The 22,236-nt window shown below is 41.6% G+C and overlaps 1 protein-coding gene and 1 pseudogene across 5 annotated transcripts; one reads left to right on the top strand and one right to left on the bottom strand.

The window, feature by feature from the left end:
* Nucleotides 1–6,783: 6,783 nt before the first annotated feature.
* On the bottom strand, nucleotides 6,784–9,409 carry LOC108295944 (annotated as a pseudogene). Its single transcript, XR_001821676.2, has 2 exons — nucleotides 9,042–9,409; nucleotides 6,784–8,865 (listed from the first exon to the last, which is right to left on the bottom strand). The product of XR_001821676.2 is annotated as an adenylyl cyclase-associated protein 1-like (transcript).
* Nucleotides 8,978–21,086, top strand: ZNF485 (zinc finger protein 485). Of its 4 annotated transcripts, none has more exons than XM_017518318.2 (5): nucleotides 8,978–9,111; nucleotides 9,578–9,655; nucleotides 11,500–11,626; nucleotides 12,133–12,228; nucleotides 19,467–21,086. In XM_017518318.2, exons 2-5 carry the CDS (start codon nucleotides 9,632–9,634, stop codon nucleotides 20,543–20,545), a joined length of 1,326 nt encoding a protein of 441 aa, XP_017373807.1. In that variant the 5' UTR covers nucleotides 8,978–9,111; nucleotides 9,578–9,631; the 3' UTR covers nucleotides 20,546–21,086. The 4 variants fall into 4 exon arrangements, with proteins under 4 accessions (XP_017373807.1, XP_037590750.1, XP_037590749.1 ...); XM_037734822.1 differs by having other exon boundaries at nucleotides 9,002–9,115; XM_037734821.1 differs by lacking the exon at nucleotides 8,978–9,111 and adding an exon at nucleotides 9,223–9,379.
* Nucleotides 21,087–22,236: the final 1,150 nt, after the last annotated feature.

Genomic DNA, 22,236 nt, shown 5'->3' with positions numbered 1-22,236 from the left:
GCTGCTTCCACACAGCATCATGCTGCACAGAGGCTTGGCCTGTGAAAGCCTGCAAAGAGCCCAATGCCATAAATGTGTTACTAATATGTTTTTCAAAATTGTATGAGATTTCTAAAAAATGTTGATATCTTGGTACATGTAGTAAATTGCTTTAATCTGATGGCTTTCTTCATAGCGCTTTTAGCTCTAGGCAAATCCTAAAGTGTTACGTCAAGGATATTTATGGAAATGACCAGGACTTGTACTCTTGAATGTAGGCTTCTGATAGCATTGGAGATCATACTATTAGACTACATAAAAACTTACAGGGGGCCGGGCGCGGTGGCTTAAGCCTGTAATCCCAGCACTTTGGGAGGCTGAGGCGGGTGGATCACAAGGTCAAGAGATCAAGACCATCCTGGTCAACATGGTGAAACCCCGTCTCTACTAAAACTACAAAAAATTAGCTGGGCATGGTGGCGCGTGCCTGTAATCCCAGCTACTCAGGAGGCTGAGGCAGGAGAATTGCCTGAACCCAGGAGGCGGAGGTTGCGGTGAGCCGAGATCGCGCCATTGCACTCCAGCCTGGGTAACATGAGCGAAACTCCGTCTCAAAAAAAAAAAAAAAAAACTTACAGGGGTTGGGTGCAATGGCTTATGCCTGTAATCCCAGCACTTAGGGAGGCCGAGGTAGGCAGATCATGAGGTCAGGAGATCAAGACCATCCTGGCCAACATGGTGAAACCCCATCTCTAGTAAAATCCAAAAAATTAGCCGAGCATGGTGGCACACACCTGTAGTCCCAGCTACTTGGGAGGCAGAGGCAGGGGAATTGCTTGAACCCGGAAGCAGAGATTGCAGTGAGCCAAGATCACGTCATTGCATTGCAGCCTGGCAACAGAGTGAGACTCCGTCTCAAAAGAAACAGAAATAAAAACAAAACAACAATAACAACAAAATGTACAGAACACTAATAAAAAAACTGGTGTGCTCATGAAGATCACTAATTGTGTTAGCCCATTCTTGCACTGCTATAAATAATACCTAAAAGAAAGTGTAATTTGTAAAGAAAAGAGGTTTATTTGGCTCATGGTTTTGCAGACTGTATCGTAAGCACGGCTGGGGAGCCCTCAGGAAAACTTCCAGTCGTGGCAGAGGGGAAGCAAGCCCATCTTACATGGCCAGAGCAGGAGTAAGAAAGAGAGAGGAGCTGTGACACACTTTAAACAACCAGATCTTGTGAGAACTCATTTCATGAGAACAGCACCAAAAGATCTGTCCCCACAACCCAATCACCTCCCACCAGGCCCGACCTCCAACATTGGGATTACAACTTGATGTGTGATTTGGGTGGGGACATAGATTCAAACCATATTACTAACTCAACATTAAGAAGAACAAGAATTAATTACATGGGACTGAACTGATGGATGGAGTGAAATGATTTTTATGTCTTTTTGTTTGAAACATTGCTGATTCTTTTTATGTATTGTTTTATGGAGTCAAGAAAACTTTTTTCTTTTGAGCTATTTATAACTCACAGAAATTGGGTAAAATATACTTTTTTTTTTTTGGAAGTGGAGTTTCACTCTTGTTGACCAGGGTGGAGTATAATGGTGCAATCTTGGCTCACTGCAACCTCCACCTTCTGGGTTCAGGTGATTCTTCTGCCTCAGCCTCCTGAGTAGCTGGCATTCCAGGTGCCTGTCACCACACCCAGATAATTTTTATATTTTTAGTAGAGGAGTTTCACTGTGTTGGCCAGACTGTTCTCGAACTCCTGACCTCAAGTGATTCGCCCTCCTTGGCCTCCCAAACTGCTGGGATTATAGGAATGAGCCACCACGCCCAGCCTAAAATATATAGCTGTGAGCAAGTTGAGACATTTACCTTTCTCTTTACCTGATCTCTCCAGAATTCAGAAACTATTTGTGTGTATTCTTACATTATGGCAATATAGTTATTTGCATAAGCTCAGTAAGAATCTATTTTTCTTTTTAACAGTACACAATTGTAGACACTTTTTTTTAAAACCACCATTTTGACTGGAATGACATATTTTCTGATGTGACCAGACTGCTTTGAAGAACTGAAGTTGCCTTATAAAGCCAGTAGACTTGGGGTATGACTGGCCTGGTGCCTTGTCTACACAGTTCCCTTACAAGCTTCCTGACCTTGTGGTAAGAAAAGAATATCAGTTTCTGACAGGCACAGAACCTCAAGATATTTTGAGACCTCAGGAAGAGAGGAATTTATCCAGTTTGTACAGGTATTACAGGTACAGTCTGATGGTGAATCCTTGGCTTGGTCACTGCACTCCAGCCTGAGTGATGGGGTGAGACTCTGTCTCAAAAAATAAAAAAATTATCTGGGCATGATGGTGCACACCTGTAGTCCTTGTCAATCAGTGTTCCCATACATGCACCTTTGGACACTTGGCTAATTACCTCCTTAGGATGAAGCTGTGGAAGGGCATTCACTGGGTTACTGGATGTGTTCACAATATGCTCCTTACCTTTCTGGCTGTGAGTCCCTTCCCTTAAAGTTCTCACTACCCAAGGCCCCCCAGGGTGATCTTTTGAGAAAAAGGTCTGCTCCTATCTCATCCTGTGTGAAACTTTCCAAAGCTTCCCGCTACCTTCTGGGAAAGGTCCAAATTTCATCCTGGCCCAGCCTGTTGCCAGCCTTGGTGCCGCCCACTGACTGGAGCACCACATCTCCACTTGGCCTTGAGTTCATCTGAAAAATGGGGACAGATAACACCATCCCCTTCACATTGCCAAGTGGCTAAAGAAGTAAGGAATTTAAGCATTTAGCACAGAGCCTGTCTCTGTAAGTTTTAGCTGGTAGTGACTGACACAGTGAACTCCCCATTTTGAGTCCTTAATCTCTATTATGAGAAAATAGTGTTCTTTTCAAATGATTGGTGTAACTCCTGCAGGCTCTGCCTACATCTGTCTGCTGGCAACTGATACGCTGTCCAGGCCCCACACAGGAGCACCTACAGTGGAGTGTACTAAGAGAGGGTGTCTCTTAGTCTTAAGCCACAGAAGTGAAATTGATATTTTAGTTCAGATAGGAAGGATGGAGAGGAGTTGGTCAGAACAAGAGTGGGGGCCCGAGTTAGGCAAGCAGAAGGAAGAGCCCAGGGCAGCTCCCAGATGGGTCCAGCTCCCTAGGTGGGGTGCCACGTGAGCAGGGTGGGTATAGGGAGAGGTGAGGATGGCAAAGCAGGCAGGAAAGGCTGGAGGGCCCCATGGGTTAGGCAAGGAGTTCAGACAGTTGAGGAATGATGGAAAGCCAATGGGGGCAGTTTTGCTTTGGGATATAACGATGACTGTTGGTACCCAGCTCTGCTATTTACTAGGTGAGGGACCAAAGACAAGATACGTTCCCTGAGCCAACTTCCTCATCTGCAAAATGAGAATGATTATTGTACCTTCTTTGGTGGTGAAGGCTCAGTGCAGTGATGTATGTAAAGGGCTCTGCATGTCCTCTGGACCTAGCAAATGTTAGCTGTATATAAATAAGTGCAGGCTTTGGATCTGGCCCCCAAAGTAAGGAAAGACTGGTCCTCAGGTGCCCTTGCTGGAAAAAGTTGGGTGATCCCTTTGGAACCTGGTAAAATACTAGTAAGAGTAATCATTAACGTCATAACCACATTCACAGACCCAGCTTAGAGTCAGGTCTCCTGGATTCCTAATGGGTTTATCCACCATGTTTTGGGTCACATGGCCTCTCGTTTCAGACTTGAGGCCACTGATTGATTGACTTCACCAGTGTGTTCTCCTCTCCCATTACCTTCTCTCTCAAGCCCTTCCCCCTAGAGGCTAGGAAGGGATCTTGCAGGTGATGTAAGAACAGTGGAAGGGAGACGGAGTGCTCGGTCAGCATCAACTGTGTCTCTTCAGGAGGTCAGAGAGTGGTTTTTAATGATAATAATCTCTTTTGACTTGAGAAGACAGTGTAGTGTGGCAGAGGATAAAGATGGCATTTTATTGGAGTGAAGAATGGACTTTTCAATGAATGGTGCTAGGATGATTATCCAGTCATCTGAGATAAACTTACATCTTATCACTTACACTATTTGAATTTTATAAAAATAAATTACAGAGTATTAAGGGGAAACAAAGAGCAAATCATATATAACACTAAGTGTTAGGGGTTGAATTGCATCCCTCTCCGCAATAAATGTATATTTAGAAGTCCTAGCCCCCAGTACCCAGAATGTGACCTTATTTGGAAATAGGGTCTTTGCAGATGTAATCAAGCTAATACAAGATCATTACAGTGGGCTCTACTCCAATATAACTGGTGTTCTTCTAATAAGAGGAAATGTCATACGAAGACTGAGATGCACAGAAAAATGCCATGTGAGGACCGGCAGAGACTGGAGTGATACAGCTGCAAGCTAGGAATGCTAAGGATGCTGGTGAACACAAGGAGCTGAGAAGATTCAAGGAGGAATTCTACCCAGAGTCTCAGAAGGGACCAGCCCTTCTGACACATTGATTGTGGACTTCTTACCTCCAGAACTGTAAGAAAAGTAATTTCTGTTGTTGAAGTTTGTTGTAGTTTGTAGTTTGTTGTAGCCCTAGGAAATGAATACAACCACTATTCAATTTGGGAACATTTCATCACCTCTAAAAGAAACTACAGGTACATCAGCAGTCACTCTCCCATTTCTCCCACCACCACCACTCCTTCTCTCCCTCTGGCCACTGGCACCCATTCATATATTTACTGTGTCTATGGATTGCATTTTCTGGATACTTTATATAAAGACATGTCATACAATGTGTGACATTTTGTGACTGTCTTCTTTCACTTAACATGTTTTCCAAGTTCATCCATGTTGTGGCATGTATCAGTATTTCATTCCTTTTGTTGACAAATGTTATTCCATTGTTTGGTTATGTCACACTTTGTTTATTCATTTGCTAGTTATGGACATTTGTGTTGTATCAGTGTTTTTGCTCTTATGAATAATGCTGATATGAACAAGTTTTTATGTACAAGTTTTTGTGTGGCTGTATATTTCATTTCTCTTTGGTACATATCTAGGACTGGAATCACTGTGTGTTGTGGTAACTCTATGGTTAACATTTTGAGGAATTGTCAAATGGTTTTCCAAAGTAGCTGCACTATTTTGCTATCCCACTAACAATGAATAAGGGTTCCAATTTCTCCACATTCTGATGACTTCTCATCTAATTCAAAATAAGAACCAATCCATTCAGTGGACTAAATGGACCAACATGATCTGGCCTTTTCCTGTTATTAGGGTCTTAACCACATGGACTTTTTTGCTGATTCTCAAATAAACCAAACACATTCCAGGTGGGAGCTTTGCATTTGTTGTTTTATCTGACTAAAACAGACTTCTCCCACAAATACTCCTGTGCCTCACTTCCTTCAGTCCTTTGCTCAGATAATTTATCAAAGAGGCCAGTCCTTAGAACTGTGTATTAACAATCCTCTCCCACTACTTTATCTTTTTGCTTTTGTTTAATCTCTGTCTTCCTGTACTCCACTGGAATGTAATGTCTTTGAGGAGATGGACATTATTTATTTTGTTCATTGTATTAAAGAAAAGTTAATCTGACACTTGTTGAAAATGGCAAGGAAGACTTTATTCAAGACTACTGCCATAGGAGAAAGAGATTGAACTGTACTCTGAGTACAACAGGGACAAATGGGGATTTATACCAACAGGCAGGGTGAGGGAGTTGATGAAAAATTACCAAGAAGCACTTGACTAGGTATCTGGGGTGGAGGAAGAGGAGCTTAATTGGCTATTAAAGGTGGGGTGATTCTTGGTAAAGTGGCTTTGTAGGATTCTTGGCTGAAAATCAGCTCATCAGGCATAGTTGAAAGGAGGATGTGAAGGAGCCTGACTCCACATTAGAGGGATGCTTGTCAGCTGTTCTATCCTCAGCATCCAGAAGTGAGTGGCACACAGTGGGGCTTTGGTCAATCATTGGTAAATTGGTAAATGAATGCACCATCCTGAGAATTTTTTTTTAAAGGCCCTAATTGAATGAGAGAGATACATTTTCTTCCCTTAGTTTTCTAATTCCTGGAATTAATAAATAGAAATGTTTATTTTTCCTAGAAAACAATACATTTGTTTTCTAACATGCTTTTTGTTTGTATGAAATAAAAACAGGATTATTTGGAAATTGACAGCTATCCAAAGTATGTCTCTCATATTTTCTCACATAAAATATGTCTCTCGTATTTTCCTTATCATTTTCTGGTGGCAAGTGTCAATCTAAGCAGCATAGTAGATCACCTGGGGGCTTTTAAAAATCCTGATGCCAGGACCAGACTCAGGGCAATTAATTCAGAATCTCTGAAGCTGGGACCGTGGCACCTTCACTTTTTTTTTCTTTTTGGTATTTATTTTCTGTATAACTTTAAGTCTGTAAAGGTTTATTTCCACAGACCTTAGGGAAAGGGTAGAAATCACAGGCCAATCTCTCTTCTCTCCAAAACATTTCATATTTTGGTGTTTGTCCTAGAGGGAAAAAACTGAAATTTACATTAGCAGTGCTGTGCAAATTTATGTAAGATTTAGGTATTACATAAATCAAGACCTAAAATCAGCCTGCAGTGGAGGTTTTAGTCCCCTGTTCTGGTGCTTGGACAGAAGCCATAGCTGATGAGTATGACAGGGTAAAGAAGGCAGTGAAGAAGGTGACAGGCACCTAGCAGGGACCTGACAGGCACCTGACAGGCACCTAGGAGGATTCAGAAATGCCAGACTCCTTGGAATGGTGTGTTGCTTTTCCTTTTTTTTTTCTTTTAAAGTCATCTCTGTAGGAAGGTACTGGGCAGGGATCGCAGAGAAAGAAAGGGTCCAAGACTCCTTTAACTGCCCTGGATGAAGGGCACTGCCACAGCAGCTAGTACCAGAGACTCCCCTATCTCATGGTTGAGGCAGACCCAAGATAGAATAGAGAATTAAAAAAATGGTTATAGAAAACAATTTTGCGTGGAATACTAGATGGCCAAGCCTCAGCCTTTGGTCCTGTGTAACCCTTGCCTCATTTGTCAACAGTGAACAATTAGTTTGGTTAGAAGAACCATCTGGAAACACACCAGCTTCTGCTACCTTCATGCTCATTGTTAGAAAAAGATTAACCAGTGTGAACATTCTGATCTGTTAATTCCTGGGACTGTTTTCTTCCCAATGGACTGTTTGTTGGTAGACTAAACCCCCAGAGCTCAAAGCTAAAATGCATCATCAGTCCTGATCGGCAGTCCTGGTCATGGTTGAGCTGATCTGGAAAAGCTGCACCTTCTTGCAGAAGATCAACTGATCTGCTATCCCACCCTAAATCTTAACCTGAGGTAGATTTCAGTGAAGGCGAATAGCTGTGCTTCTCAGAGTAGAGAAGCAGTTTTAAGAGCAGAAATGTAGAGGAAATCTGGAAAACCATCTTGATACAGATTTATCCCATGATGTGAAGAGAGGGCAGACAACCTACTTCACTTATTCAGCAATTTCTGTCACTGTGGTGACCAACTTCTATCTATTCCATAGTCTTGAACTGCTCAGGAACTGGGAATTTATTAAAGTCACCACCTTCTGTAGGAATGAGAATGTTCATCTTAGAAGATTTGACACTGACTATGTCACAATCCAGGGAATTCTTGCTCAGGTAAGCATGGCAGCCATCTGTTTTGTTGATGGAAATGTTTGGCACTTTACCTATTACCTGAACTTTGACATCCCTACTGTTGATTAGCTCCACAATGCCCACCATGTCATTGAATACCGGACCAAATTTCTTATAGTTATCTTCTGTAATGGAATTAATTTTGCTCTTGATTTGCAATGTCGTGTTGACACACATGTATGTAAGCCATATGTTTCAGCTCTGTGTCATCAATCACCAGGTTGGAAACATTTTCCTGATTTTCCACTCTTCACTTCTTGCCCTCCAGTTCAAGTACAGCTGGCTCCTTTATGGCTGATTTGGGGTTTAGGTACAGAGAATGGTTTGGGGCCACTGTGTACCGGACCACTCTGAGCCTTCAGAGCAGGGTTCTTGTGAGTCTTCATGTCATCAGATACATATTTCAGGGCATGTGTGATGCTCTCCCCCGAATTAATCTGCACAAACAGTGCTGAGAGGGAAACAGACTCATCTGAGCCTGAACTGGTAGACTGGGGAGGCCAGTGGCCTGATCCAGCCGAGGGTCCAGATGGTAGTCCCCTCAGTTCTTTTGCTACAGGCCCCATTTTGCTTCAGGCCAGTCTGGTGGTATGGAACTCCTTAATGTAAGCCTGTATACTTAAATAAATATTGACCCAGTCTACGTGGTTGTACTCTGATGACTCTGTTTGTATAAAACATGGCAGCATCATTTCTTTCACATAAAGACCAGACTTGGGAGCCATAGCCACCCAGCCCAGGGCCTGGATACTTTTGCTGACAGCTGACAGGTGATTTAAAACTTGCTCCTCGGTTCTTCTCCTGAAAGGTTATCACTTCTTTGATCTGCTCTGAGATGGGTGCCAACAAATCGGAAAGCTTATTACCTGCCGGCTGTTGACACTGAGAAGCTGTAGCCAAGAGAGCTCGCTCCAACTTCAAAACCCTGTGGAACATCTCCGCATGTTTCTGCACGTCTCCCCCAATCTCTCTACTGATCTTCAAGTACTCTGCCATAGGACTGGCAAGCAGCGAGTCAAATGCCTGCCCAGATGGAGCTGCTCCTGCTTCTGAAGGACTGTCTCCATACCCACGGTGCATATCAGAGGTATGGGATACTGCTTCCAGGTGGCCCACTGCCCTCTCCAATCTTTTTACCAGATTTTGAATGTCAGCCACCACCTCCGGACTGCGATCAGTCACTCTCCACTTCCCGCACGTTCACTTTTCAAAGATTCGCAAGTGATGCCAACCTGCTCTGAGGATGGAATCCCTAAGATCCCTGAGCGGCCCAGACTACGTTTCCCAGAGGCCTCCGCGGCCGCAACCACTTCCGCTTCCGTTCCTGCCCGCCTCCGCGTGGGGCGAGCGCTGCATCAGCCCCTGGCAGGTTGCTACCGTCGGGACCGCGTGGCGTGGTCGCTGTCTCTCTGGGCGTGCAGCTCCGCAGCCTTGCCGGCTCGATTCGGTTTGTGAGCGGCCACCCCCGGCTGAGTCCCTGAAGCCTCGGGTCCCTGAAGCCTCGGGTCCCTGGCGGGTGCTCCCCGCCTTTCCCGGGGGCGGGTCGAGGGGCGCGCCGGGGTGGGAGGGGACGGCAGCGGTGGGCAGGGCCCACCCGCAGTGACTGCGCTAAGTAGAGCGACCGCCCGAAGGCTGTGCATCACAGAGCGTGCGAGGCTTGCACCCGGGCCGACAGATTGGGCCACTGACAAGGCGGTCCCCCCGTGCTGCCAAAGGTGCATGGCGTGGGGTTGGCTGCAGTCCATGCCGGATCCCAGCAGTCGTTCCCTTTCCTTTCTTCCCGAGCGTACCCACCTGAACCTGTCTGTCCACCTGTGGAGGGAGCGGGCAGGTGGGGGCCTGGTCCAGAGGGCAGGTTCTAGCTAGGATAGGGCACGGAGAGACTTCTTCTTATTTCCTCTCTTCTTTCCCAGATTGACTTACGCAGGATTCTCTGCCCTTGCCTGGGAGAACAGTTCAGGACACAGATGACCCCAAGAGCTCAGATCCAGGCAAGTTTGATTTTTCCATTTCTTGAGAAACCACCCGTTTCAGCGTGGTGGGGTTTATGCCTCTTGCCCGGACGATGCCCTGCCCTTTGTGTGGATCAAGCTATCTGAAGTGATCCTGGATGGATCCCACTATCCTTCATTTCTGTCCTCTCTACCCATTACGTAGTCATTCACCAAGAAGATTATTGCTGCCCATGGTTTCTAAAGCGCTAGAAACAGAACAGTACTTTGCAAACTGGCAGACAATGAAAAACATACACCTTAGCGTATAAAGACATAGGCCGTAAAGATAAGGGTGATGGCAGCACTCTCTTGACCTTTAGTGTGGGGTGGGGTGGGAGGAGTGGAGTAGTGGGTACCTTCGTTCTTCCTGAAGAATAAATGAGATTTGCATAATCGCTGAGGATACTAGGGGAAAGTGCTGCCTGAATGAGGTCATATGGCGGAAACATGAACAAACTGGCCTGAGAATGTTGGAAACATTCATTGTCTAGCATCCCAGACTGGAGTTTGCCTTTATCCTCGAGAAAACAAGGTTTTGAGAGATTTCAAGAAGCTGATTAAATAGCTGGTATTTTGAAAGGAAGTGATAAACATTTGAATATTATACAAGTAAAGAAAAATTTTAAAAACTAAAGATCACCCACATTTCTACTGCTTTAACAAGTCAAGTAATTTCATTTGAAATACCTTTTGCATTTTTTGAAAGGCTTACCCATTTTTTCCTTTTAATATTTCATGGCCATTCTAATTTGTTCTAGTTTCATTACCACTTTTTATAGCTTCCTTTTATACTGTACCTTCAACCAGCCCTGGGACCTTGAGCAAATTCTTCCAACTCTTTGAACCTTTGTGTCTTTAGCTACAAAATAGATTTTACTTCATATAGTTATGGGAGAAATTTAGAGAGATGATGTGTATCTCAGGATTTAGCACTGTGCCTCATACATAGTAAGTTGTTACAGTTATGAAAAGCAATTTTTTTTCTTTTCAAAAAAGATTCTGCCCCAGAGTCAGATCATACTCTCTGTAAATTCCCAGATAAAGCTGATCACTTTCCATGTCTTTTCAGAGTTTCTGTTTATTTGTTGATTGAACAATGCCTGAACACTTCTGTGTGTCAGACAGTCTTTTTGACTGGGATGCAGCAGTGACCCACACTGTCCCCCGTGGAACTCACATTACAGGGTGCTGACAGTCAATACAAGCCTTTCCTGTCAGGTGGTGAGAAATCTTGTGAAGACAAATGAAGTGGGTTTCGAGACAGAGTGGCAGAGGATGGGGTGGAGAAAGAGAAGAGAAGACCTTTTTTTTTTTTTTTTTTTTTTTGAGACGGAGTTTCACTCTTGTTACCCAGGCCGGAGTGCAATGGTGCGATCTCGGCTCACCGCAACCTCCGCCTCCTGGGTTCGGGCAATTCTCCTGCCTCAACCTCCTGAGTAGCTGGGATTACAGGCACGCGCCACCATGCCCAGCTAATGTTTTTTATTTTTAGTAGAGACGGGGTTTCACCATGTTGACCAGGATGGTCTGTATCTCTTGACCTCATGATCCACCCGCCTTGGCCTCCCAAAGTGCTGGGATTACAGGCTTCAGCCACTGCGCCCGGCCGAGAAGACCTTTTTGATGAGGTGACATGAAGGGTGGGGTGAGCAGAGGCCAGGCCCTGAGGAAGGAGCAGGACAGGCATGGTTGCACCTTCCCTCAGCCCTCAGCTTTTACTTGTTGGTTCCCATGAGGACCGTTAGAACTGTCAGAAGCTGGCCTTGACCACCTTGCTTCCTTTTCCTGGCATGCATCCCTCAAGGGTTCCGGGATGAGCAGAATTGGGTTTGGTTTTGCAGGGACTGCTGACATTTGGGGATGTGGCCGTGGCCTTTACACGAATTGAGTGGAGACACCTGGATGCTGCTCAGCGGGCCCTGTACAGGGATGTGATGCTGGAGAACTATGGGAATCTGGTGTCTGTGGGTGAGGATGGCTTTTTCCTTGACTCAGGATTGACCTGCTGGGCAACTTTGTGTTTTCACTTGGTAAATGGTTTGGGGTATTGAAAAGTCTTAAATGCTGTGTTTGTTTTGTTATTCTTAAGAGTGGGCTTAGAGGCTGGAGTTCATGCTCCTTCCATCCCTCAAGAAAGATCAGAGCCATACAGAGTTAAGACGGGCAGCTTTGTTGTGCCAACTAGCACAGTTCTGGAATGCTTCTGTGTCATGATTCATCTGCCTCCTGAAATAGGAGCTTCTTGTCCTCCAGGAGGACTTGGTTTTCTAATTGACTTTGCCCCCTCTGTTTGCTTTACTCCATGAGTTGGACATCCTGGGTGCCACCCTCTAGGCCTCCCTGACCTGTCCATGCTTCTTGCAGATGCTCATTGACACTGAGGTCTGGGGTGACTGCTTGTGCTCGTAACCACCGTCACATTCCTTTTCATTATTTTTTTTTCTTCCTCTAAGATCCTTTTTCTTTATAAACAGGGCTTCTCTCTTCCAAACCAAAACTAATCGCCCAGTTGGAGCAAGGGGCAGAGCCGTGGATGGAGATGCGAGAGGCTCCGTCAGGCACGCGTGCAGGTGAGTAAGTGGGAACCATCCCAGCAGCAGCTGAGCAAATGGAGCAGTGCAAGGGCTCCTGCTTGGAAAGCTCATCTTTGAGTGTCCTGTCGGTGCAGAAGGGCTGGGGCCCTGACCCTGTTTTCTCTTTTGAGGTCATCCTCCTGTCAAGTGGCTGGCCACTTTTCTCCTCAGTCTTTCCACATTTGGGAGCACTGCTCCCTTCCTGAGGGCATCAGGCCCTTCCATGCCATTTCCCAGACCCCTGAAATCCTCAGGCTGTTTATGTGATTTTTCTCTCTGTCTTTCCACACATTGATCAGGCTGTCTTTTGTTTCTTTCTACTTCTGGTCCATTTTCTTTCTTTTATGTTTTTTTGAGACAGAGTCTTGCCTTGTCACCCAGGCTGGAGTGCAGTCATAGCTAATTGCAACCTCAAACTCTGGACTCAAGCCATCCTCCCACTTCAGGCTCTTGAGTAGGAGTAGCTGGGACTGCAGGCAGGCACCACCATGCTTGGCTAATTTTAAAATTTTTATTTTATGTAGAGATGGAGCTTGCTATATTAGTCATGGCTCGTCTTGAACTCTTGGCCTTAAGTGATCCTTCCACCTTGGCCTCTCAAAGTGCTGGGGTTACAGATGTGAGCCATCATGCCTGGCCCCTGTTCATTTTCCATTCCTTACCCACTCTCTCATGTAAGGTAGCTAACTGACTCTATACCACTTCCTAGTGGCAGTGGTAGATTCCAAACATCAGCATGGTTTTCTAGCTCTCAGGTAATTTATTTTTGGCAAACACATTGGTGGGGAAGCATTTTCTTCCCTTTTCTTATGGATCTTCTTTTATTTCTCTTTTCTACTATCCTTTGCTCTTGGCTCTCATTTTTTTTCTGTGTATACTTTGTATATGTTTCTGTATGTCACTTTCTCTGTGCCATAGTTTATTTCTAAATCTCTAAGCCTGAATGTTTCTCTCACCTAAAATATTTATCCTGCTAGTATTTGTTCTTCTAAAACTCTAATTGTCATTTTGCCTCTATCATCTTCAGGAGAATGTTTATAACTGTATTTCATGTAAAATACCAGTAATACATAGTCTTGATTAACCTAGGTTTTTGCCTGTTGTGGATAGGATGCTATTGAAGTAATTCCTCTTATTCTTACTATGTTTAACATTTTCCCCCTAAATTCTTGTGTAGATTCTTTATATAGTAACAAAAATCACTCAGTCTTCTATTCTTTGTTCTGTTTTAATTTTGGCTGTGACTTGAAATAGAATGTTTAAAACTTAGATGTAATGAAAACAAGCAATGTTTCCCCTAGTATTTCTTTCATCTACTTAGAGGACTAGTAAATCTTTCTACAAAGACTTCACAGCCATTCAGTATTTTATGGTTTTTTTTGTTTTTTTCTGTGTATGTATTTCCCTTTCTGTTAGTTGTTAGACATGCTTATGGTACCATATTCAAATGGTTCAAATGGTATGCAGTCTCCTTCACATACCTTTCTCATCACTCAGTTCTCCTCCCTGGAGTCATCCCTGTGTCAGTTTCTTGTGGAGATTTGCAGATGTGATATATACTTTGTGAGAGTATCCATGCATTCTTTAAGCACATGGTAGCATACTCTTTTGCCTCTTACTTTGGCATTTATATCTTAGAAATTATTTCACATGACTATATTGTTTAGAATTTCTCTCTCTCTCTCTTTCTTTCTTTTGGAGACAGAATCTTACTCTGTTTTCTTGGCTGAAGCACAGTGGTGTGATCATGGCTCACTACAGCCTTGACCTCCTGGACTCACATGATCCTCCTGCCTCAGCCTCCTGAGTAGCTGGGACCAGAGGAACATGCCACCACACCAGGCCAATTTTTTAATTTTTAATTTTATTTATTCTTAAATTTTTTTTTGTAGAGATGAGATCTCGCTATTTTGCCCAGGCTGGTCTGAAACGTGTAGCCTCAAGCGATCCTCCTGCCTCAGCTTTCCAAAATACTGGGATTACAGGTGTGAGCCACCACACCAGCCTATCTTTCTTTTTAATTGCCTGCATAGTGTTCCACTTTATGGACGTTTCTATAGTTTATGTAATCAGTTGTCTTTAGTGGACATAATGACTGAACAGTGTTGCAGTGATTATCTTAATACACATCATTTCTCTAGTGTACAAGTAAATCTATAGAATAAATTCCTATAAGAATTGTTAAAGGTTAAGTATATTTTCAAATTTGGTGGATATTTCCGCTATTCATAGAGATAATACATGTTTACACGTATAATGACAATGTATGAGTGCCACTCTTATCATAGCTAGTCAATAGTGTCATATGTTTTGATCCTTGCCAATCTGAGAGGTGAAAGTATTTTACTGTAATTTTAATTTGGCTTTCTCTTATCAGAAGTGTAATTTAGCATGTTTCACCATTTTCAGCAACCCTTGTATTTCTTTTTCTGAGAACTGCCTGTTCCTGTCCTTTGCCCATTTTACTATTAGATTGTTGATCTTTTTATTGTCAATGTGAAGGGTTCTTTATACATTCAAGAAATTAGTTGGATGTCATATCACAGATTTTTAAAAAAAGTTTGTTTTATATCAACTTCTTATTAACAAAGATAATGATGGACATGCTTGTCTTTGCATCTTTGCATTGTGTCTGGGCCTCTCAGTTGAGCTGGCTGTCGAGTTGGGATACACATACATTGTTATGTAAAGGAAGTATTTCATTCACATCTTTTGTTAAGAAATTTTAGTTTTTAAATCAAGCATGGTTGCTGAATTTTATTAAATGCTTTTCAAGATATATGGAAATATTTGTCTTTTCTGTTTTGATCTGTTTCTGTGGTAGATTTTATTCACAATTATCTTGGCCATGACACATTACATCATTCTCTCAATATGACAGTGGATGATTCTTTTTGCTAATCTTTTGTTTAAATTTTTGCACTGACACTTAAATGTATTTACATTTTCTTTTTCATCTGCCCATTTTAATTGGGCTTTGATTTAATTTTGTAATACTTTCATAAAATACTTTTGGTCTTTTGTATTTTTATCCTTTAGCCTAGTTTAACTCACATGATAGCTGTTCCCTAAAGGTTTGGGTCCTTTGACCTGTTTTTACTTATTTATTGTGATGGAGAACAAAGGGGAGGAATTGGGGTACTTTTCTGACAGTGTTGTCAGTAGTGACTTGTCCAGGTAGATTTTCTCTCTCTATGAAGCAGTTTTAGTAATTTACAATTTCCTAAAAAGTATCCAGTAATTGAAGGTTACAAGTTATTTGTGTTGAGCAAAGTAGCTTTTTATGATTCTTTTTATAATATCCTCCACATCTTTGATTACTTTTCCTGATTTCTTTGTCTTTTTCCTATTTCCTGTATTTTCATCTTTCCCCTTTATTAGCTCTGTTTTATTTTTTTGAAGAAGATCATTTGGATGTATTTATTAGTGTTATTGTTTTCTGTCTTTTGAATCTTAAGTTCCTTTTCTCTTTTGCTTTCCTTGGGTTTATTTACTTTTGCCTAAACATTTTAGTTATTCATTCATTGATGTTTCTTCTTTCTTATTTATGTAATATAAGTATTTAAAGCCTTAAACTTTGTCTGTGTAATGTATTAGTTGTATTCAGTAGGTTATAATATGTATTCATTATCATTTTTTTGGATATTTTGCAATTTGTATTTTGATTTCTCTGATTGAAGTAGTAAAAGATTTGTAAGCTAGATTTCCCTTTTCTTTCTTAAAGCCTTTAGAAAATTTAATGCATATTTAGAAAAGCTGATAAAATATGCATACAGCCTAAATTAGTATTTTTAAAGTTAATACCCATGTAAACAAAAGTTAGGTTAAGAAATAGAACTTTGACAATTCCTGAGTAAATCACATCATGATTCCTCCCAACTATTACCCATTCTTCTCCCCTTGAACTAACACTATAGTTTATTTTTTCCTGTTTTTAACTTTATATGAATGGAATCATATAGTGCATATAATTTTTTGTCTGACATATGCATAACATTTTCTCAAATTCATTCATTTTTATTTATTTCTTTGCTGTGGATCAATGCTTCTGAAAACTCTAGCATGCTTCAGAATGCATGCTGCAGTACAGTTGCAAGGCCCCCTGCAGAGTTCTTTATTCAGCAGGTTCTCAGACGTGCTGATGCTGGTGCTGCGGTGCTTTGGGGCTGGAGCTCATGCTTGGAAAATCACTGCTCTAGAGTATTTCATTGTGTGATTCTACAGCCGTTTCTCTCTTACATTCAGATGCTTATATGGCATTTTCCAGCTTTTGGCTATTACAAGTGCTGTGAACATTCTTATACATTATTTTTTGGTTCGTATGTGGCTACATTTCTGTTGGGCATGTATTCAGCTTTAGTATATAATGCCAAATAATCTTCCAGAGTTTTGTACCCAGTTATAGTTTTGTCATCAGTGTGTGAGAACACTCCTTGTTCCATGTCCTGGCTAACACTTCCTGTGGTCAGTCTTGTGAAGTTGGTCATTCTGTTGGATGTGCAGTGTGCCTCATTGTGGTTTTCATATCCATGTCCCTGATATCTAATGAGGTTAAAGACATTTTAGGGCTGAACGCCTGTAATTATAGGCTCACGCCTCTAATCCCAGCACTTTGGGAGGCTGAGGCGGGCAGATCACCTGAGATCAGGAGTTTGAGACCAGCCTGGCCAACATGGTGAAACCCTGTCTCTACTAAAAATACAAAAAATTAGCTGGGTGTGGTGATGCGTGCCTGTAGTCCCAGCTGCTTGTGGGGCTGAGGCAGGAGAGTTGCTTGAACCTGGGAAGCGGAGGTTGCAGTGAGCTGAGATTGCACCACTGCACTCCAGGCTGGGCAACAGAGTGAGACTCCGTATTAAAAAAAAAAACAACAAAAAAAGACCTTTCGGAATGTTTATTGGTCCTTTAGAGCATCTCTGATTGGGTAACTATTTGAAGAGCTTGTTACTGATTACATGTATTGTACCATCCCTCTCTTTATGGTTTGTGTTGTCACTGACTGTTAATGGTCTTGATGAATAGCTGTTCTTCCTTTTTATGGGCTCAAGCAATCCTGTCTCAGCTTTCTGAGTAGCTGAGACTATGGATACATGCTACCATGCTCAGCTAATTAAAAATTTTTTTTTTCTGTAGAGATGGAGACTTGCTATGTTGCCCAGGCGGGTCTGGAACTCCTGGCCTTGAGCCATCCTCCTGCCTCAGCCTCCCAAAGTGCCGGGATTACAGGTGTGAGCCACCATGCCCAGCCCAGTTCTTCCAATTGATCAATCTCTTTATTGTCAGTGCTTTTTGTGTCCTGCTTTATTAAAAATGTTTATTTTAAATTATATATTAACAATTATTTATTAACATTTATTATTTTTGTGATCCTAATATTTTTTCTTTTCTAAGATCATGAAGATATTCTTCCGTGTTAAATTCTAGAAGCTTTATTATTTTTTATGTTTACATTTACCATCCTCTTAGAATGGATTTTTGTGCATTGTATGAGGTAGGGTTTATATTTATTTTTTCCTCCTAAAATATGCTAATGCAGAGCCTCCTCTTCCTTACTGCTTTGCAAGGCCACCCTCGTCATAGAACAGGCGTCCATATGTGTCTTCACGTTTCCAGCTTTACAATCAGTACCTTGACATTTACTCTAGTTGATCATTATACATTAAACACATATCCTATCAAAGGCCATTGGAATAATCTGGGCTGTTTCTGACTTTTTTCACCTTCAACTTGCATTTCCTGACCAGACGTGGTGGCTCACACTTGTAATCCCAGCACTTGGGAGGCTGAGGGGGGCGAATCACCTGAGGTTGAAAATTTGACACCAGCCTGACCAACATGGAGAAACCCCGTCTCTACTAAAAATGCAAAATTAGCTGGGCATAGTAGCACATGCCTGTAATCCCAGCTACTCAGGAGGCTGAGGCAGGAGAATCACTTGAACGCCAGAGGCAGAGGTTGTGGTGAGCTGAGATCGCGCCATTGCACTCCAGCCTGGGCGACAAGAGTGAAACTCCATCTCAGAAAACAACAACAACAACTTGCATTTCCTTGAAAAAAATAAGTCTTATTTCTAATATTTGTTGTATGGAATTTCTCCCCATTCTACTAAGTATAAATATATACGTATGTGTATATGTCTTTAGGTATAGATAGATACAACTTACGTTTAAAAGAAAAGTGCATTTAGATAAAAGAATTTGTTGGTGATTGTTAATTTTACTACAAGTTTGGCTCTATTAGTTTTTAGAATCTTTTTATCTGAATCATTTTGTTTTGTCTATTTTGGGTCTGGTGTCTGTACTTTTGTAAAAGGCCAGAGAAGATTCACATAGTTAACCCATTGATTGATATGTTCTTCTTCTTTTTTTTTCTTTTTTTGAGATGGAGTCTTACTCTGTTGCCCAGGCTAGAGTGCAGTGGCACAATCTTGGCTCACTGCAAGTTCTACCTCCTGGATTCAAGAGATTCTCCTGCCTCAGCCTCCCAAATAGCTGGGATTACAGGCACGTGCCACCACGCCTGGCTAATTTTTGAATTTTTAATAGAGGCAGGGTTTCACCATTGTTGAGCAGGCTGGTCTTGAACTCCTGACCTCAAGTAATCCACCTGCCTTGGCCTCCCAAAGTGCTGGGATTACAGGCGTGAGCCACCATGCCTGGCCTAGGTATGTTGTTTTATAGGTATGTTAGAAGTTTAGGTTATAGTAAAATCTTTTTCGACTGAGACAATTTCGGTTCCTTGAATATTTTTTCTATTTTTTTTCCTCTGAGCAATTAAATTTTGGTTCATTGTTAAATCGTCACAGAGAAATGTTTTTCTCAAGTTCTTGGGGACATCATAATGTTCTCAAATATACCACCTGCAGAAATCTACCCTAGTAGTAATTACAGCTTGCTTTGTGACTCTGGTCTTTCTCCTCAATTTTGTGTTTATTCTCACTTTGTCTTTTTTCTTTTTTGGCTGTTTTCTGTGTTGTTTTCCTAACTTGGGAACTTCTTAGGTGCCCACTGCATTCTTTAAATGCAGTGTTTATAGTATAGATTATTTTCTTTAAAATCATATTTACTTATCCTGCCCTTAGTTTGGCCATCTTTTCTCAGTTAGCAAGAATCACCAGTGGGACACATTAATAACCTTTAGTTATGTAGAATAGGACATTGTTCAAGTCCTTGCACACCTCTTACTTTCAGCATTTCAACATAAAGAACATTTGAACTTTTAAAATTTTCTTTCAGTCCCGGATTACTGGTTCGAAACAAAGATGTCAGCCCTAAAGCAAAGCACTTCTGAAGGATCTGTTCTGGGAGAGCGAATAAAAAGTGTCATGATGGAAAAAGGCCTGGACTGGGAGGGCAGAAGCTCTACAGAGAAGAACTATAAATGTGAGGAATGTGGGAAGGTTTTTAAATACAATTCATCCTTCATTAGCCACCAGAGAAATCACACCAGCGAGAAACCACATAAGTGTAAAGAATGTGGGATCGCCTTTATGAACAGTTCATCCCTTTTAAATCACAGTAAGGTTCATGCAGGCAAGCAGCCTTATAGATGTGTTGAATGTGGGAAGTTCCTGAAGAAGCACTCAACCTTTATCCACCATCAGAGGATTCATTCTAGGGAGAAACCCCACAAATGCATTGAATGTGGAAAAGCTTTCAGAAAAAACTCAATCCTTTTAAGTCATCAGAGAATTCACACTGGCCAGAAACCCTACAAATGTAATGACTGTGGGAAAGCCTTTGCTCAGAATGCAGCCCTTACTCGTCACGAAAGAATACATAGTGGAGAGAAGCCTTTTAAATGTAATGAATGTGGGAGAGCTTTCAGGGATAACTCAACTGTGTTGGAACATCAGAAAATCCATACTGGTGAGAAGCCATATCAGTGTAATGAATGTGGAAAAGCCTTTAGGAAGAGCTCAACTCTTATTAGTCACCAAAGAATGCATACTGGAGAGAAACCCTATCACTGCAGTAAATGTGGAAAATCTTTCAGATATAGCTCATCCTTTGCTGGTCATCAGAAAACTCATAGTGGAAATAAACCCTATCAGTGTCATGACTGTGGGAAGGCCTTTACAAAGAGCTCAACACTTACTGGACATCAGAGAATTCATACTGGAGAAAAACCCTATCACTGTAAGAAATGTGGGAAAGCCTTTCGGCACAGCTCAGGCCTTGTTGAACATCAGAGACTCCATACTGGGGAAAAACCTTATAAATGTAATGAATGTGGGAAAGCTTTTCCCCAAAGTTCAGCCCTTAAACAACATAAGAAAATTCATAACAAAGAAAGAGCCATTGAATGTAGTTAGTGTGGTAAATTGTGCAGCGTAGTTTATTCCTTCTGACCACCATGGAGGAGATATTAAATAAATCATGCATTTAACGGAAATATTCTGTGTACTTCTGAGAGAACATCTTACTTGTGAGGATATTCATTGTGGGGTTCACACTAGCAAAATATTTGAAGAACCTAAATGTGTGTCAGTATGGAAATAGTTATAATATACTGTGCATGGTGACTGAAAAGAATGAGGTGGAGCTGTAAATATTATACAAAGCCAGGCATGGTGGCACATGCTTGTAGTCCCAGATACTTGGGAGGCTGAGGCAGGAGGATTGCTTGAGCCCAGGAGTTTGAGTCTGTAATGCACCATGATTGTGCCTGTGAATAGCCACTGCACTCCAACCTGGGCAATACAGCAAGACTCCATCTCTAAAAATAAGTAAAAAAATACAACAGTAGAAATATCCCCATGATACCTTGTTAAATTAAAGAAGCAAGTTGTAGGAAATCTATATTACATACAATCAAAAAGACCTGGAAAAATAAAGACCGAACTTAACAGCAAATATCTTTTTTTTTTTTTTTTAAGAGACTAGCTCTCACTCTGTCACCAGGCTGGAGTGCCATGTGATCCTTGCTCACTGTAGCCGTGAACTCTTGGGCTTGAACAACTCTCCCACTCCAGTCTCTGGAGTAGCTGGGGCTATAGGCATGTGCCACCACACTGAGCTAACAGCAGTTATCTTTGAGGAGGATGTGGTATAGGTTGAGCATCCATAATCAGAAAATCTGAACTCGGAAGTGCTCCAAAATCCAAAACTGTCCTGAGCACCAACAGGGGCAGAATTCCACACCAAACCTTATGTGATGGGTTGCAGTTAAAATGCATTCCTATGATTCCTTATTATGTGTGTGCAAATACTGCAAAGTCCAAAAAGTCTGAAATCCTAAATACTTCTGGTCCCATGCATTTCAGACGAGGAATACTCAACCTTTATTGGTATGATGAAGTGAAATTTTGACTTTGACTGTGTTCTTTGAAATGAAATATTTAATCAAGCATCATTCATGTATCTTCCATAACTTAGTATAGTTATCTTCCTACTCAGAAGTCATAAAAATAAGACAGATGCCACATAGAAACTAAAAGTTTTCAGTTTCTACAACTAAAGGCTTCACAGTATTAAAATACAAAGGGCTAAACTTGGACAAAATATTACCATCATCATATTTAACAGATAACACTTAGAATATCTAGAAAGTCCTTAAAAATACATAAATATAAAAATTCCAGTGGAGAAATGGTCTTGGATATGAATGTACAGTGGTCAGAATAAGAAATATAAATGATTATTTATGCCTACCAACTTCGACGCTTTGACCTAACATTTCTACTTAAAATCTAATTAAAAAGTAAAGGTGGTCTTTACAGAATTGTGGTAATGAAGAGGTGGTCATTGCAATGTCTATCATAAGGGCAATGTTTAAATTAAGATACATGCAGTCTTTGGACTACAATGCAGTCACTCAACATTTTATTAAAAGGCAGTCCTTTAATTAATTAATATTTGGTGAGTTAGACTTTTATGAGCTGACAGGGAAAGCTGTTTATGACATCAAGTTGAAAAAGATCCAAAGTAAAGAATAATGGTATAGTACTTCTTTTGTATAGTCAGTGCATTACCTGAATATTTTGTGATAAAAATATATCATGGA

The sequence above is a fragment of the Cebus imitator genome, unplaced genomic scaffold (assembly GCF_001604975.1).
Source record: "Cebus imitator isolate Cc_AM_T3 unplaced genomic scaffold, Cebus_imitator-1.0 Scaffold669, whole genome shotgun sequence".
Classification (NCBI taxonomy): Eukaryota; Metazoa; Chordata; class Mammalia; order Primates; family Cebidae; genus Cebus; species Cebus imitator.
Note: the sequence above shows the minus strand (reverse complement) of the source record. Positions and strands in the feature narration are given on the sequence as shown.